Below are 18,416 nucleotides of genomic sequence, written 5' to 3'. Positions count from 1 at the left end.
AAAGCAAAGGTGGTCACAGCCGCTACCGCTAGCTCGTGGTGGCATGTGGGCGACGACGCCGCGCGCCGTCCGTAATTAAAGACAACATAGCATCATTATTAGCTCGAGATCGGGCGTGGACCGGTTTAGCAACGCCGATCTCCAAGTGGTTCCATCCGGTTTGACTTCACACGACAGCGACCGATGTGGTATCCGTATGCATACAAGCGGCGACCATGGGAGGAGGGAGCGAGAGATCAAAGATTAAGATAAAGTAGTGTTGTATTTTATTGACCATATATATAGTGGTAACCGGCAACAATAATACAACGAACAACTGGGGAACTCCGAAGAATACTCCAGTCAAAAATACACGATCCGATACCGAGGGATCGATCGATCGATGGATGGCTACCTCCTATACTTACTACCGCGGAATGTAGATACAACAGCACTCCTCGGGCATGCTCCGAGGAAAAAATGGTGGTATACAGCAAAACTAAAGGAATTAATCGATCGGCTACTAGCTAGCTAGCGTAGCAGCGCTATGTACTGATCATGGATGCATGGCCATGGCTGTAATAAGCTGGATCTACGGTGCACGTGCTCCGTCCGTCGTAATGCAGCGGTAGCTATGCGGTTGTGGTGTGTCAGCGGTGTGCCTACCGCTCGGCCTTCCTGTCGGCGCAGCCCGGGGTGAGCCGGAGCGCCCACTTCATGTTCATGGCGAGCGGGCAGCTCATGCTCCTGGCGGGGCCGGCGGCGCGGCGCAGCGCGGCGGGCGCGGCCTTGCTGCTGCTCTGGACGAACTCCCCGAGGCGCTGCATGGCGACGTCGAGCGTCTTGGCGGACATGTTTGCGAAGCAGACGCGGAACCACCCGGGCTCGCTGCAGTGGCACGACGACCCCGGCGAGATGTTGAGCCCGATGTCGAACACCACCTTCTTCCACAGCGTCATCTCGCCCTCGAACGACCGGGCGTGCATCAGGTGGCTCATGTTCACCCAGCAGAAGAGCCCCGCGTTGCTCTCCAGGCACGCAATGCCGATGTCCTTGAGGCCGTCCACGAGCTGGTCGTGCCGCTCCTTGATCCGCCTCTTGTTCTCGGCGAGGTACCTGCGGGTGAAGTCCTTGTCGCCGAGGAGGGCGGCGAGGAGGTACTGCGTCTGGGAGGAGACGAGCCCGAAGCTGGACATCTTGGTCGCCGCCGAGACGACGTCGGGGTTGGAGGAGTAGATGGCGCCGACGCGGAAGCCGGGGAGGCCGAGGTCCTTGGAGAGGCTGTACACGACGTGGACGCGGTCGTCCAGCGCGTAGTCGGCGGCGAGCGGGGCGCGCGCTGCCAGGACCTCGAGGACGCTGACGAAGCCCGGCTCGGAGAATGCCGTGCCGGAGTATATCTCGTCGCTGACGAGGTGGACGCCCTTGGCGGCGACGAAGTCGACGATCATCTCGAGGTCGGCGCGCGGGACGGCGGTGCCGAGCGGGTTGGAGGGGTTGGTGATGAGCACGCCCTTGACGCGCAGGCGGCGCTTCTGGGCGCGGCGGTACGCGTCGTCCAGGGCGGCGCGCGTCACCCGGAAGCCGTTGGCGCTCGTGCAGTGCACCGGCACGATCTCGGCCCCGGTGCGCCACTTGAGGTCACGGTCGAACCTGCATGCGTAAGCAAGGTTAGCCATGTGTAGTAATACTTGCTACTGTTAAAAGGGTAGCAACATGCACGTCGCACATGGGCAGGTGCTGCTGCCGCTGGCCGCGCGCGTAACGTGGCGCGCGGAGAGAAATGTCGAGAGACGGCAGGGCGCATAGCATTCCTACCCTGGGTAGTACGGGGTGGGGATGAGGAAGGCGTCGCCCTGGTCGGCGAGGCAGAACATGAGCGCCTCGTTGGCCGAGGTCGCGCCGGCGGTGAGCACGATGTTGCTGGGGTCGAACGCCACCTTGTGGTCTCTCTGCTCTGACATGAACCTCGCCAATGCCTGTGCAAAGCAACGCGCGTCAGTCTTTGACCGCATTTGGAATGGCTGCTGGGGAGTGTGCCAAGTGGCCGGAGGAATTACATTTTTGAAGGCCGGGAGGCCGTGGTAGTCCTGGAAGAGCGCGAGCTCCCGGAAGACGGACGCGGGTCCCCGGCGGAGCCCGAGCGCGTCGGGGTTCTTCTCCAGCCACTCCTCCACCAGGTCGAACGAGAGCTGCACGACGAGCCGAGTTTGTCAGAGACGGACAGCGGCAAGCGGCAAGCGAGCTGCGTATGCAGACTTTGCGTACCTGGTTCTCGGCGAGGCCCATCTGGATGATGCCGGTGGGGTTGGTGGTGGGGTGGAAGGGGTTCTTCTCATACTCCTCCCACCCCAGGAAATAGGACGAGTCCTGGCCGTGGGTGTTGCATCCGGCCTTCTTGGACAGCAGCTGCGGCTCGTCGGCGACCTTGTTCACCATCTCGTCAGTCAACGAATGCTGCGCGCGTGTTTGGCCTGGGTTTGAAACTGGGGGGTCGATGGAGGGGACAGAACTGAGCCGCGATCGAGTGTTGTCAAGACTGAGCTGGGAGAGCAAGCAGTCAGTCAGGCAGGCAGGCAGGAAGTTGAGAGAAGAAGAAGAGGAGTGAAGAGGTGGTGGCTGATGTCTAACTGGGAGCTGAGCGTATATATAACGGAGGGGAGGGGCGGGGTGGTGGCCTCACCATCTCCCCTCTGTTATCGTGTCTAAGAAGCGGAGCCAACACGCAGTTAAGTGGGGGCGGTGGGTTAACGTCAGACATCTCGATGTGAGTACGCGCGAAAAGCCATCCGCGGTTTCCTCCTGGCGCAGACCAACAGCCGCGCGCGGAACAGTGGTAGTAACAGAGAAGCAGTGCCAGTGTATGTAGGTTTTCTCTAATCTGCGTACTGTAATCTCTGCCGTAATGGGCCGATTTACCTTCTGAACTGTAGGTAGATGCTTGTATCCAGCACGTGGGATCCACGCCGGCGACGTGTGTTGGTGTCTCTCTACTGACGCCTGTAAGTAGATGAAATACTGCAGTATATTTTTTGTCAAAAGAAAAGCCGACATGCGCTGTTGAGTGTTGAATTAGTCCGCCCTGGATCTCGAGACGACGTAGACAAGCGAGCCAATCTTGTGAAGCGCGGGACAGGATCAACTAGAGCGAAATAGTAAAAGAATGATACTACTCCATTTCTCATGAAAATGACGGCGGCGGTGTGCTCGCTTACACCGGCTGGATTTGGCTTTCTCCAGCTATTTCTGGTAGTAATACGTGCTTCGTACTTATGCAGCTTTGCACTTCACTTTCGCCCAGTGGGGTTGTGCCGCGTGGCGACGTGGACGCTCTAATAACGGCCGTGGCTTATCTGAACCGTATTCGCATCTGGTTCAGGAAAAGGTGTGGTAGGAGGAGTATTATATTAGTGCGAGTACCGTTCAGTGCTTACAGATTGGACGTGCTGCAATCCTTTGCTGTTAAACTGCTGACGCCTAGCTTGCTCGGATTGAAATTTGTTATTCAAGCACGCGGGGAAACTAGACTCCTGTCACACGGGAAAATCGTGTGGTCCTGTGTTGTTCACTAATCCTCGAGCTCGTTATTATTCGATTGTATTTTTTTTAGACCTTTAAGTTTCAGCCGACTGATACTTTGTTAAGTCTTAATTGATGCTATATTAATAATGGACTGTGTTAACTATCAACCAGTCGGACTATAAGGAACAGATCCGCACGATACTCCCTTCCGCGATTCGCAAACACCAGACACCCCGCTCCGCGAGGGCCATCCATGCGAGCGCGTGAGCCCCAAGATCCACCCGCGTGAGGCCCAAGACCAACCTTATCCCGCACGTGACTTACGATCCAAACCCTATTTCCTCACCTCCGTTGCAAGAAATAGGCTCCTCCTTTGATTTGTTCTCCACCTCCCTCCGTGACGCGCCTCCATCGCCAACGAGCTGCACCCCCGATCTGACCCCCCAAACACATCAACCACCATGCCCGAGGACTACTAATCGCCCAATCACAAGGATTTGAGAGAGGGTCGGGTTTACCACATCATCAATACTAGGATTAGCACATACTTCGGCGTCAATTGCCCAGTTCTTCTGATTTTCCCCAGAATCATGCAGAAAATACAGGAGGTAAGTGATTGGAACTCCATGCACATGCAACATTTTCATTTCATACCAAAAAAACAAGGCAAATCCATGAGATAAAAACAAACCAAAAGTTGGGAAAAAGATAGCCCTTTTGCTAGCCTACAAATCCTATATGTGTTGAATTCCCCACTCATGATTGAGTTACCATTCAAATCCACAGAGGTTGCCATCAAGATTTGTTTAAGCTGCCTTTTAAACGGCGAAAAGTTGGTAGAATAGAGCCATTTTCCTAGCCTACACATCATACATTTGTTTTTTCATCCTTCGTCGTTGAGTTACCACTCAAACCCACATAGGTTACCATTAAGATTGTATGAAATTTCTCACTAATAATCGACTTACCATTTCAGATCAATAGAGATAACCATATTGTGTGCACTAACCTATCATTTAAAAAAGAAGAATAAAAAATGAAAAAAGCATCCTTTAACACTAATTCACCTTAAAAAATATCATTTTTATTCTAGATACGAATCATTATTGTATGTGAATAACAAAGAGGGCACAACAACCAAGGAAAGAAAAAGCTATCCTGCTAATTCAAAAGAATTTATCAAAAAAACTCTATACGTACTAGTTATCAGCCCACACTAGTAGAAAACGGGCTATAGTCCCGGTTAGTAAGGGTCTATAGTACCGGTTCACCAACCGGGACTATTAACTTGAGACTAAAGCCCCCTCCCCTTTAGTCCCAGTTTGCCACGAATTGGGACTAAATCCCTTCCACGTGGTTGTCACAATGTGCGAGGGGGAAGGGACCTTTAGTCCCGGTTGGTAACTAAAGGATTCTGTGATTTAGTGTTTTGGGGATTTGGGGTTTATTGTTTATTTTTGCTTTTCATTTTCTGTTTTTCACTTAATTATTTTTTCATTTTAAACATTTCATAGAATTTAGTACATATATCATAGAATTTCTCGTAGGACTATATATATATATATGCATACACACATGCATATATATATATATATATATATATATATAATTTCTCTTACAACTTGCGGATCATTTACATGCATGCATTAATTGGTGAAGTTGTATTCTCCTTTGGGATCTATGACCTCATCCAGCAAAAAACCGGCAAATTCCTCTTGAAGTGCTCGTATGCATTCCGTTTGGAGAAGTTCCTCCCGCTTCTCCATCATCTTTAAAGAAGGAGACCAACATGAATATTTTATATGTGCGTGTATATATATATATATATATATATATATATATATATATATATATATATATATATATATATATATTAGGCCATGAATATAAACTTGTGAATAATGTTTACGTACGGCAAGAGTTCCTGGTTTACTCGGCACTACGGTTGTAAAGGAGCGAATGTTCTCGCAAACATAGTATGCACATAGATTATTCCCCGGTTGCTGCCGCATGCAAAACTTTACGAGAATATAATTCAGTCAGGTAATAATCAAGCATTATAATGGTATTGAAATTAGAACTAAAGAGATGCGCGGACGTAGCTAGTACTACTTAATTACCTTGGACGGTGTCCATCGCAACTCTCGTTTCCATTCACCGCGAACGGTCTTGATGAACCGGCTCCAAACCCTGCCCGACCAAAAATAATAATAAAAGGAGTCATTGATTAATTGATATCAGTTAATAAACTAAAGAGGCCTACATAGTGCAATAATGAATGAAATTACCGGTCCAACATCAACTTCAGGGACTTGTACTCGCCTTCGTCTTTTCTTAGTGAGTCGAGTACTTGAACATTCCCTCGTCAATCGAAATGACGAGCAGGATAAAGTGGAATGTGCGTTGTATAAACGGGCATGCATGCAACTCATAAAGAACTATACGTAAACTTAACATCGATCAGGCAAGCAAAATAGAATTTATAGTACAATACAACAGTAACACTTACTTGAAGTTGTAAGGAAATAGTATTTTTTCATTGTGACTTAGTATCTTGAAAAACCGAAACAAGTTCTCCTGTGTCTCTTCTCGAAATTGTACTACCGCTTGTTCAAAAGTGGTATTTGGGTCAATGAAGCCAATGTTTGGTTTAGTCCCACATCGGTTGTGGGAGGAGACATAACACGACTTATAAGGGTGAGGGTGTCCCCTCCTAACAGGCTAGTATTTTGGGGGCAGAGGGCCCAAGGCATGTCATAAGTCGGTGTTGCTCTTCGGTTGGGCCTGTTGACGCATGTGGGTCGGAAACGCTCGTGTTAGCGGACCCGAGATTGCGTAAATAGTGGTATCAGAGCCCAGGTGCCAAGAATAAATCTCGGTGGACTCACGGGTGGTCGGTCATGGTAGGTGGGCTGGAACGCGGGTGTTAGCGGGCCCATGGGTGACCGATGTGTGAGTAGGAGATTGTTGGGTTTAGTCCCACATCGGTTTTGGGAGAAGACATAACACGACTTATAAGGGTGATGGTGTCCCCTCCTAACAGGCTAGTCTTTTTTTTTGGGGGGGGGGGAGAGGGCCCAAGGCCTGTCATAAGTCGGTGTTGCTCTTTGGTTGGGCCTGTTGACGCATGTGGGTCGGAAACGCCGGTGTTAGCAGACCCGGGATTGCGTAACAAGTAAACCGTCCAGCTTGTTACCAATTGTTAGGTATAATCTAGAATTAGATTTGATTTGTGTTAGACTTAATTAGGCTGCGTGGCTTGCATGGCGTGAGTTATCCTAGTCCAGCTAAGATTAGTATAATTGGCTATTGTATGAGTTCGGTTTAGAGTTTGAGTTTGACGTGTCGATGTAATTAGCTTGATTAGGAAAGTGTCGGTTGAGTCCGGTTTGGACTCAAGACCAAGTACGTGTAGGCCTAGGTATTTCTTGGATCGGTTACTCTTGCATATATATATGTGCCGAGGGGCTTTACTCTTTGTACCTTGAGTTGAGATAGAAGGAAGCAATAAAGAGGGAAAACTAGGGCACGAGAAGGGCCCTTGGATACAAGATTTTGTGTGCGCGTGTTTGTCATGATTTAATGTAGTCGATCCTGAGGGCTCAGTTCCAACAATTGGTATCAGAGCAAGGTCGAGGAGAAGCTACCTTGCCCCGGGGAGGCGACCCGACAAGCGCCTCGGGGAGAGCTATATAGTCGTTGGATGGTGCACCAACAAGGAGGAGCGGACAATAGTCGTTCGTTGAGCGATGGAGGATGAGGAGGTTCAGGAGATCGTCGTTCGGCGGAGCGATATGGAGGGAGACGGCGGGTTGTCGTCGGGCAAGGTGGTGGAAGGAGATCATTGATGGGAGAGGTGGTGCCGAGGTGCGGCGCTGGAGCCCATCAAGATCTCGTCCAGGGGAGTTGGTGTTGGGGAACGTCGCATGGGAAACAAAAAATTTCCTACGCGCACGAAGACCTATCATGGTGATGTCCATCTACGAGAGGAGATTTGGATCTACGTACCCTTGTAGATCGCACAACACGAAGCGTTAAGAAACGCGGTTGATGTAGTGTAACGTCCTCACGTCCCTCGATCCGCCCCACGAACCGTCCCACAAACCGTCCCGCGATCCGTCCCACGATCCGTTTCGCGATCCGTTGCACGTACCGTCTTGCGATCCGTCCCATGAACCGTCTCGTGATCCGTTGCACGAACCGTCTTGCGATCCATCTCACGATTCGTTCCGATCTAGTGCTGAACGGATGACACCTCCGCGTTCAGCACACCTACAGCTCGACGATGATCTCGGTCTTCTTGATCCAGCAAGAGAGACGGAGAGGTAGATGAGTTCTCCGGCAGCGTGATGGCGCTCCGGAGGTTGGTGGTGATCTATCGCAGCAGGGCTCCACCCGACCTCCACAGAAATACGAACTAGAGGAAAAACCGTGGAGGTATGTGGTCGGGCTGCCGTGGCAAAGTTGTCTCAAATCAACCCTAATACCCCTAGTATATATAGGAGGGAGGGAGGGGAGGAGGCAGCCTCAAACCCTCAAGGTTTGGCCAAAATTGGAGGTCGAGGAGTCCTACTGCAATCCTACTTGGAGTAGGATTCCACCTTCCCACTTGGAAACTCTTTCCACCTTGTGTTTTTTCCTTCTCAAACCTTATGGGCCTTGGTGGGAACTTATTCCAGCCCACTAGGGGCTGATTTATCTCTTCCCATAGCCCATGAGACCCCTTGGGACGTGACACCCCTCCCGATGGTCCCCGGCACCCCTCCCGGCGCTCCCGGTACACTACCGATGAGCCCGAAACTTTTCCGGTGACCAAAACAGGACTTCCTATATATCAATATTTACCTCCGGACCATTCTGGTGCTCCTCGCGACGTCCTGGATCTCATCCGAGACTCCGAGAAACTTTCGGTTACCAACACCTATAACTCAACTATACCGAAACGTCACCGAACCTTAAGTGTGCAGACCCTGCGGGTTCGAGAACTATGCACACATGACCCGAGACACTCCTCGGTCATTATCCAATAGCGGGACCTGGATGTCCATATTGGATCCTACATATTCTCCGAAGATCTTATCGGTTGAACCTCAGTGTCAAGGATTCATATAATCCTGTATGTCATTCCATTTGTCCTTCGGTATATTACTTGCCCGAGATTCGATTGTCAGTATCCGTATACCTATTTTAATCTCGTTTACCGGCAAGTCTATTTACTCGTTCCGTAATACAAGATCCCGTGACATACACTAAGTCACATTGCTTGCAAGGCTTGTTTGTGATGTTGTATTACCGAGTGGGCCCAGAGATACCTCTCCGTCACACGGAGTGACAAATCCTAGTCTTGATCCATACTAACTCAACGGACACCTTCGGAGATCCGGTGCCAGTGAGTTATATGATCTCATGGTCATAGGAACAAATACTTGACACGCAGAAAACTATAGCAATAAAACGACAAGATCAATATGCTACGTTCATAGTTTGGGTCTTGTCCATCACATGATTCTGCTAATGATGTGATCCCGTTATCAAGTAACAACACTTTCCTATGGTCAGGAAACCTTGACCATCTTTGATCAACAAGCTAGTCAACTAGAGGCTTACTAGGGACGGTGTTTTGTCTATGTATCCACACAAGTATTGTGTTTCCAATCAATACAATTATAACATGGATAATAAACGATTATCATGAACAAAGAAATATAATAATAACTAATTTATTATTGCCTCTAGGGCATATTTCCAACAGTCTCCCACTTGCACTAGAGTCAATAATCTAGTCCACATCACTATGTGATCCTAACGAATCCAACACCCTTACAGTTCTGGGGTTTGATCACGTCTTGCTTGTGAGAGAGGTTTTAGTCGATGGTTCTGAACCCTTTCAGATCTGAGTGAGCTTTACTAATATTTATGTCATCTTATAGATGTTGCTACTACGTGCTATTCAGAAATACTCCAAATATCTACTCTATTATACGAATCCGTTATACTACTCATAGTTATTCGGATTAGTGTCAAAGCTTGCATCGTCGTAACCCTTTACGACGAACTCTTTAACCACCTCCATAATCGAGAAAAATTCCTTAGTCTATTAGTTACTAAGGATAACTTTGACCGCTGTTCAGTGATTCAATCCTGGATCACTATCTGTACCTCTTAACAGACTTGTGGCAAGGCACACATTAGGTGCGGTACACAACATGGCATACTGTAGAGTTTATGGCTAAGGCATAGGGGACGACCTTCATCCTTTCTCTTTCTTCTGCCGTGGTCGGGCTTTTGAGTCTTACTCATATTCACACCTTACAACACAGCCAAGAACTCCTTCTTTGCTGATCTATTTTGAACTCCTTCAAAAACTTGTCAAGGCATGCATCTTGTTGAAACTTCTATTAAGTGTTTCGATCTATCTCCATAGATCTTGATTCTCAACGTTCAAGTAGCTCAATCCAGGTATTCCTTTGAAAAACTCCTTTCAAACAACCTTTTATGCTTCACAGAAATTCTACATTACTTCTGATCAACAATATGTCAACCACATATACTTATCAAAAATTCTATAGTGCTCCCACTCACTTCTTTGGAAATACAAGTTTCTCATAAACCTTGTACAAACCCAAAATCCTTGATCATCTCATCAAAGTGTATATTCCAACTCCGAGATGCTTGCACCAGTCCATTGAAGGATCGCTGGAGCTTGCATACTTGTTAGTATCCCTAGGATCGACAAAACATTCTGATTGTATCACATACAATCTTTCCTCAAGGAAACCGTCGAGGAAACAATGTTTTGACTTCCTATGTGCAATATTTCACAAATAATGCAGCAACTACTAACATAATTCCAACTGACTTTTTGCATCGCTACGAGTGAGAAAGTCACATCATAGTCAACTCTTTGATCTTGTCGAAAACATCTTTGCGACAAGTCGAGCTTTTCTTAATAGTGACTTATTACCATCATCGTCTCTCTTCCTTTTAAAGATCCATCTTTACTTAATAGTCTTACTACCATCAAGCAGTTCTTCCAAAGTCTACACTTTGTTTTATACATGGATTCTCTCTCGGATTTCATGGCCTCCAACCATTTGTCGGAATCCGGGCCCACCATTGCTTCTCCATAACTCGTAGGTTCATTGTTGTTCAACAACATGACCTCCAAGACAGGATTACCGTACCACTCTGTAGTAGTACACGACCTTGTCAACCTACGAGGTTTGTAGTAACTTGATCTGATGCTCAATGATCACTATCATCAGCTTCCACTTCAATTGGTGTAGGCGCCACAGGAACAACTTCATGCGCCCTGCTACACACTAGTTGAAGTGATGGTTCAATAACCTCATCAAGTTCTACCACCCTCCCACTCAATTATTTCGAGAGAAACCTTTCCTCGAGAAAGGACCCGTTTCTAGAAACAAACACTTTGCCCCCGGATCTGAGATAGGAGATGTACCCAACAATTTTGGATATCCTATGAAGATGCATTTATCCGCTTTGGGTTCGAGCTTATCAGACTGAAACTTTTTTCACATAAGTGTCGCAGCCCCAAAATTTCAAGAAACGACAGCTTAGATTTCTCTAAACCTGAGTCTATACCGTGTCATCTCAACAGAATTACACGGTGCCCTATTTAAAGTGAATGCGGTTGTCTCTAATTCATAAATGATAGTGGTAATTCGATAAGAGACATCATAGCATGCACCATGTCAAATAGGTCGCGGCTATGACACCATCACACCATGGTGTTCTTGGTGGCATGAATTGCGAAACAACTTCCACATTGTATTAATTGTGTACCAAAACTCGCAACTCAGATATTCATCTCTATGATCATATCGTAGACAGTTTATCCTCTTGTTACGACGAACTTCACTCTGAAACAGAATTGAACTTTTTCAATATTTCAGACTTGTGATTCATTAAGTAAATACTCCTGTATCTACTCAAGTCGTCATTGAAGTAAGAACATAACGATATCCATTGCGTGCCTCAGCACCCATTGGACTGCATACATCAAAATGTATTACTTCCAACAAGTTACTATCTTGTCTCATCTCAATGAAAACAAGGCCTTGCTCATGTGGTATGATTTGCATGCCACAAGTGATTCAAAATCAAGTGAGTATAAAGATCCATCAGTATAGAGCCTCTTCATGCAATTTATACCAACATGACTCAAGCGGCAGTGTGTTTTCTATTACGCAACCTTCTCCTTGTAGACGTAGTTGGGCCTCAAAGTGCAGTGGGTTGTAGGACAATAGCACTTTTCCCTTAAGTGGGTGACCTAAGGTTTATCAATCTGCGGGAGGCGTAGGATGAAGATGGTCTCTCTCAAGCAACCCTGCAACCAGATAACAAAGAGTCTCTTGTGTCCCCAACACACCTAATACAATGGCAAGTTGTATAGGTGCATTAGTTCGGCGAAGAGATGGTGATACAAGTGCAATATGGATGGTAGATATAGGTTTTTGTAATCTGAAATTACAAAAACAGCAAGGTAACAAATGGTAAAAGTGAGCACGAACGGTATTGCAATGCGTGGAAACAAGGCCTAGGGTTCATACTTTCACTAGTGAAGTGCTCTCAACAATGACAACATAATTGGATCATATAACTAGCCCTCAACATGCAACAAAGAGTCACTCCGAAGTCACTAATAGCGGGGAACAAACGAAGAGATTATTGTCGGGTACGAAACCACCACAAAGTTATTCTTTCCGATCGATCTATCATAGATTTCGTACTAGAATAACACCTTAAGATACATATCAACCAAGACCCTAATGTCACCTAGATACTCCATTGTCACCTCAAGTATCCGTGGGTATGATTATACGATATGCATCACACAATCTCAGAATCATCTATTCAACCAACACATAGAACTTCAAAGAGTGCCCCAAAGTTTCTACCAGAGAGTCAAAACGTGTGCCAACCCCTGTGCATAGGTTCCCAATGTCACGAACCCACAAGTTGATCACCAAAACATACATCAAGTACTCACATGAATCCACGTGTGCCAACCAATATGCATAGGTTCCCAATTGTCACAAACCCACAAGTTGATCACAACAGATAGACACGTGCAAGACATACATCAAGTGTTCTCAAAGACTCAATCCGATAAGATAACTCCAAAGGGGAAACTCAATTCATTACAAGAAGGAGAGGGGGAAGAACATCATAAGATCCAACTATAGTAGCAAAGCCCACGGTACATCGAGATCAAGACATCTCAAGAACACGAGAGAGAGAGAGAGAGAGAGAGAGAGAGAGAGAGAGATCAAACACATAGCTACTGGTACATACCCTCAGCCCCGAGGGAGAACTACTCCCTCCTCGTCATGGAGATCGCCAGGATGATGAAGATGGCCACCGGAGATGGATTCCCCCTCCGGCAGGATGCTGGAATGGGCTATAGATTGGTTTTTGGTGACTAGAGAGGCTTGCGCCGGCGGAACTCCCGATCTCGGTTTCTTTTTGGGGGTTTATGAATTTATAGGAATTTATGGCAGTGGAATTACGTCGGTTGGGCCCACGAGGAGGTCACAAGCCTCGTTGCCACCACCTAGGGGGGTGGTGGCGGTGTCAGGGCTTGTGACTCCCTCGTGGCTCTTCTGGACTTCTTCCAAAACTTCGGGGGTCTCTTTTGGTCCAAAAAAATCATCGTAAAGTTTCATTCCATTTGGACTCCGTCTGAAAATGGGCCAAAAACACGGGAAAAACAAAAACTGGCATTTGGCACTGAGTTAATAGGTTAATCCCAAAGAAGATATAAAATAGCATATTCATGCATATAAAACATCCAAAGTTGACAAGATAATAGCATGGAATCATCAAAAATTATAGATACGTTGGAGACGTATCACAGTGCCACAAGTAAGTGGTACTATCATCATTACCTTGTATATTTTGGCAGCAATATCATGAACATGTGTAACACTACGATCGAGATTCAATAAACCATTGAAGGTGATTATTCGAGCAAATAAAGTAACCATTATTCTTTTTAAATGAATAATCATATTGCAATAAACACGATCCAATCATGTTCATGCTTAACGCAAGCACCAAATAACAATTATTTAGGTTTAACACCAATCCCGATGGTAGAGGGAGCGTGCGACGTTTGATCATATCAACCTTGGAAACACTTCCAACACGTATCGGCACCTCGCCTTGAGCTAGTCTCCGTTTATTCTGTAGCTTTCATTTCGTGTTACTAATCACTTAGTAACCGAACCGGTATCCAATACCCTCGCGCTACTAGGAGTACTAGTAAAGTACACATCAACATCATGTATATCATAAATACTTCTGACGACTTTGCCAGCTTAATTATCTACCAAGCATCTAGGGTAGCTCCGCCTCAGTGACCGTTCCTCTCATAACAGAAGCACTTAGTCTCGGGTTTGGGTTTAATCTTGGGTCTCTTCATTAGTGCAACAACTGTTTTGCCGTTTCACGAAGTATCCCTTCTAGCCCTTGCATTTCTTGAAACTTAGTGGTTTTACTAAGCATCAACTATTGATGCTCCTTCTTGATTTCTACTTTCGCTGTGTCAAACATCGCGAATCTCTTAAGGATCATTGTATCTATCCTTGATATGTTATACACTACTGGAATCAGAGATTTTTCCGTCTGCCTAGTCTTTGCCGTCTGCTAGCTGACGGCAAAGACACTCTTTGCCATCAGCTTCAGCAAAACTGACGGCAAAGAACTGGCTGATGGGAAAGAAGGTCTTTGCCAGCAGTCAACTCTTTGCCGTCTGCCGCAGACGGCAAAGAATGGGCCAGCAGACGGCAAAGAAGCTCATCTGGTCGGGGGAACCTTAGGTCAAACTACTCCCTTCTTTGCCGTCTGCTGGTTGACGGCAAAGATGCCAGAGGCAGACGTCAAAGAGTATAGACCCCTTTGCCGAGTGCCAACAGACGGCAAAGGTCTTGAATCTAGTAACGGCTGTCCCGCCCCCACCGCGGCCCTCTCTCTCTCTCAAACGGCCCTCCCTCTCTCTGTCCTTCCCCGACGCCCATAGCCGCCATCACTGTTGCCCGGCCACCCCCGGCGCCGTCCCGGTGCCCCTGGTGCCGCCCCGGTGCCCCTGGTGCCGCCCCGAAGCCCCACAACCCCTCAGCGCCCCCTGGTGCCGCCCCTGAAGCCCCACCGCCGGCGCCCCGTGGTGCCCCTGGTGCGCCCCCGCTGCCCCACCCCGGCGCCCCTGGTGCCGCCCCCGCAGCCCCATCGCCGGCGCCGCCGGCCCAGCAGCCCCACTACCGGCAAGCCCATCCACCCCCGCCCCCTTGATTTTTTATTTTTTTATTTATTTTTTTGGAATTAGATTATAGCTACCGGCATGATTTTTTATTGTTGTTGTAGTAGTTGTTCTTGTTATTGTAGTTGTTGTTATTGTAGTTGTTGTGGCATATATAGTTTAGTTGGTAGGTTAGTTAATTAGTAGTTTTAGTGGTAGTTTAGTTAGTTGGTAGATTTAGTTAGTTAATTAGTAGATTTAGTAGGTAGTTTAGTGGTAGATTTTATTTTGTTATTTAGTGGTAGCTAGATGATTTTTTAGTTACTTAGTGGTAGATTCTGATTTTGTTATTTTTTTGCTGTTTAGTGCTATCTAGGTTTAGTGATAGGTTTATTTAGCTTCGTTAGTTAGGTTAGTTAGTTAGTTAGCTTAATAGAAAGAATTGGAAGAAGAAGAAGAGGAGGACGAGGAGAAGAGGAGAAGAGGAGGAGGAGGAGAAGAAGAAGAAGAAGAAGAAGAAGAGGAGGAGGAGGAGAAGAAGAAAAGAAGAAGAAAAGAAGAAGAGATGAAGAACAGAAGAAGATAAGAAGAGAAGAAGAATACCTTCTCCTCCTTCTCCTTCTTCTCCTCCTTCTTCTCCTCCTCCTCCTTCTCCTTCTTCTTGATTTCTTCTTCTTCTTCTCCTCCTCCTCTTTCTTCTCCTCTATCTTATTCTCCTTACCTTATATTCCCCAACAATGAGATAATCAGCCCGTTTAGCTCAAAAATGGCCATTCTTCTCCACTTTCATATTATCCTTGCTTTAATTAACCCAACAATGACATAATTAGCCCATTTAGATCCAAAATACCATAATAAGCTCAAAATGGCATAATAACCTTGGTTAGCTCATTAATATTATATACTTAGCTTGTTTTCCTCTAAAATGGGATAATTAGCCCATTTAGCTCAAAAAAGACATAATTAGATAATTTAGCTCCAACAAGAGGAGAAGAGGAGAAGAAATAGGCAAAATGAAAAGAAAGAAGAAGAAGAAGAAGACAAGAAGAAGAAGAAGAGAAGAAGGAGGAGGAGGAGGAGGAGGAGGAGGAGGTGGAGGAGAAGGCCAAGGACCTTCTAGTCCTTCTCCTCCTCCTCCTTATCCTCCTTCTCCTCCTTCTTCTTGATTTCTTCTTCTTCTCCTCCTCCTCCTCTTTCTTCTCCTCTTTCATGTACATATTCTTATTCATGTACATATTATTATTCATGTCAGTCATTCAATTTTTTTATGTTGTACTAATTTCTTTTAATCTTTATCATGGCAGGTGTTGAAAGATGGTGGGCGCGGGTCCAGAGCGCTCGGCGGGTCCTTCCCAGGCGCCCCACACGAGGGGTGGTACTTCCCTTCCACCCCTATCTCTCCATAGAGCCTTGGCAGACAGTCTTTCGACACCAGCCGGGGGTTCTTCTTCGTCGGCGGCATTGCCCACTCGGAGAGGTGCTGGTCGGGTAGGGAGGAAGGGGAAGGGTACAGGGAGAGGTGGTGGCCGCGGAAGATCCAGGAGGACTGTTGAGCCGTCCTCGCCACCACCGCCAGCTCATTCACCCGAGCATAGGACTAGTATGGTCGACCCGTTTGCGGAGGAGGCTACGGTGACTCCGGTCCAGGAGCCTGGTGTTCACGGGCATTCGTCCCATGAGACTCCGGTGCAGGAGCAGCCTCGGGTCGAGGTGCATTCGGCCCAGGAGAAGCTGGAGGAGACTACGGTTCCGGAAGCTTCACCCGACGTGGAGAGGCCCGGATGGGAGCCTTGGCCGAATCGTACCGAGTTGCCGGATTGGACCGAGGGTCTGGGTGGCTCAGGGGGCGGGGATGGCGGGGATGAGCTTACGGATAGTGAGGGCGATGTGCAGGTGGACGGGGCCACCGTGTACAAGCGTGGTAGTACATGTCTCCCGGTCGCCCCGGCTACCCGCGAGCAGAGGCCGGTGATTAAACCTGAAGGAGATAGGTAAGTACATTTACCCTTTTTTTAGCTTTTGCCTTCAAGTTTGTTCAAATATCTAATGCGCTGACCTTATCATACTGCAGGGGATGGGTACACCCTCTTGGAGTCCGCAGGCCGAACTCCGTCCTTGGTGTGCTTTGCCGAACAAATTTCCCGGGGTTTGTCACGTTGCCTGGTGAGGGTCAGGTTCCTACACTAGGATTTACCTGGGAGCACTACCAGGCTGTGCATGCCCCACCGGAGGAGATTATAGATGGTGTCTTGTGCCACACGAGGGCCGAGATGGTGATCAAGAGCTTTTGGGTAAATTATCCTTTTACAAAATCTAAAATTAACAATATACCTAATTATTGTACTAATCGGTGTTTTCACGTTTGATTGCAGACCTTCTATAGGTGTGAGGATGGATATGAGGAGGAGGCGGCGAGGGTTCTCGAGGTCGAGTGTAGGCGGTTACTACAGAACTTGCGCCACGAGGCTCGGCCGCAGGCTATTCGAGATTACTACACCACGTGTGGTATTAAGAAGGAGAAGAAGGATTGCCGCGGAAAGTTTCTGAAGAAGGAGCAATACATGAAGGTAATTACCTATTCTTAAGTCCTTCTACATAGTTTTCTTGATTTCATTCATAGGCGTAGTGCTGAAAATTCTTTCTAATAACTTACAGGTGCCCCCGAGATGGTGTGCGGATAAGATGGATTGTTGGGAGGCGTTGGTTGATGAGTGGTGCACAGGCAGCTGGCGAGCCGTCCACGATAATGCGAAGGATCGGCGTAGCCAAATGGTTGGCGTGCCACACCACCAAGGCAGCGCCAACTTACTTCAGTTTGGACGAAACTGGGTATGTGATTTGCTTCATGATTCATGCAATTCATTCTTGATGGTAATATTTTCTTCCTCTCTTTTAGGCGCATCACAATAAGACTGAGATGCCACACTTGTACGACCTTTATGGCATGACCCATACTGCCCCGTACAACAAGGCGAAGGCATTCTCTGAGTCTGACCTGGATGATCCTAGTAACTTCACCAACATATCATCCCACCAGAAGCTCGTGGCATACAGGGACGCGAGGAAGGCTACAAAAGGGGATGACTTTAACCCTAGCCAGGAACCTTTGGATCCAGAGCTGGTGATGATATCTGGTGGCGGGAGGCCCCATGGCTCGATAGCCATTGGAGATGGGATAATACGTTGTCCACTCACTCTTCCGGAGATCAAGGCGCGCCAGTCGAGCAGATGTCCTGAGATAACGCCTCGTCCATGGCCAGTCGAACTTGCCATCGAGGTTAGTTGTACGGACTAAGAACACTTTCATCCATTTCATTATGTGTGTCAACATAGATCATTACTGTGGTAACGAGGAATGGTTTTTCAGGCTGCTCTTCAGAAAGAGAGAGCGCCAAACCAGGATGCTCTTGAGAAAGAGAGATTGGCAAGCCAGGCTGCTCTTCAGGCTGCTCTTGATGAGAGGGACCAGACCACGACACGATTGCTTGAGAAGGAGAGGCCCCGGAATGAGGCGGGTCAACGGGCCCTGTACGAGCTTTTTGTGGTATGTTTTTTTCACATTAGCCAAATCATGTGTGTAATGTCTGTTTCAATACTAACTAATACGATCCACTCTTCAGGGTCTGTGCGAGAAGAGCGGTCAAGTCCCTCCGCC

The 18,416-nt window shown here is 47.4% G+C and overlaps 1 protein-coding gene across 1 annotated transcript; it reads right to left on the bottom strand.

Annotated features, from left to right (window-relative positions):
* Window positions 1-243: 243 nt before the first annotated feature.
* On the bottom strand, window positions 244-2,594 carry LOC123451083 (1-aminocyclopropane-1-carboxylate synthase 1-like). The gene is made up of 4 exons (XM_045128095.1): window positions 2,248-2,594; window positions 2,040-2,171; window positions 1,798-1,958; window positions 244-1,632 (listed from the first exon to the last, which is right to left on the bottom strand). The coding sequence occupies exons 1-4, from the start codon at window positions 2,416-2,418 to the stop codon at window positions 642-644; spliced, it is 1,455 nt and encodes a 484-aa protein (XP_044984030.1). The 5' UTR covers window positions 2,419-2,594; the 3' UTR covers window positions 244-641.
* Window positions 2,595-18,416: the final 15,822 nt, after the last annotated feature.

Source organism: Hordeum vulgare, chromosome 4H (assembly GCF_904849725.1).
Source record: "Hordeum vulgare subsp. vulgare chromosome 4H, MorexV3_pseudomolecules_assembly, whole genome shotgun sequence".
Lineage (NCBI taxonomy): Eukaryota > Viridiplantae > Streptophyta > Magnoliopsida > Poales > Poaceae > Hordeum > Hordeum vulgare.
This window is presented reverse-complemented; position numbering and strand designations above follow the sequence as displayed.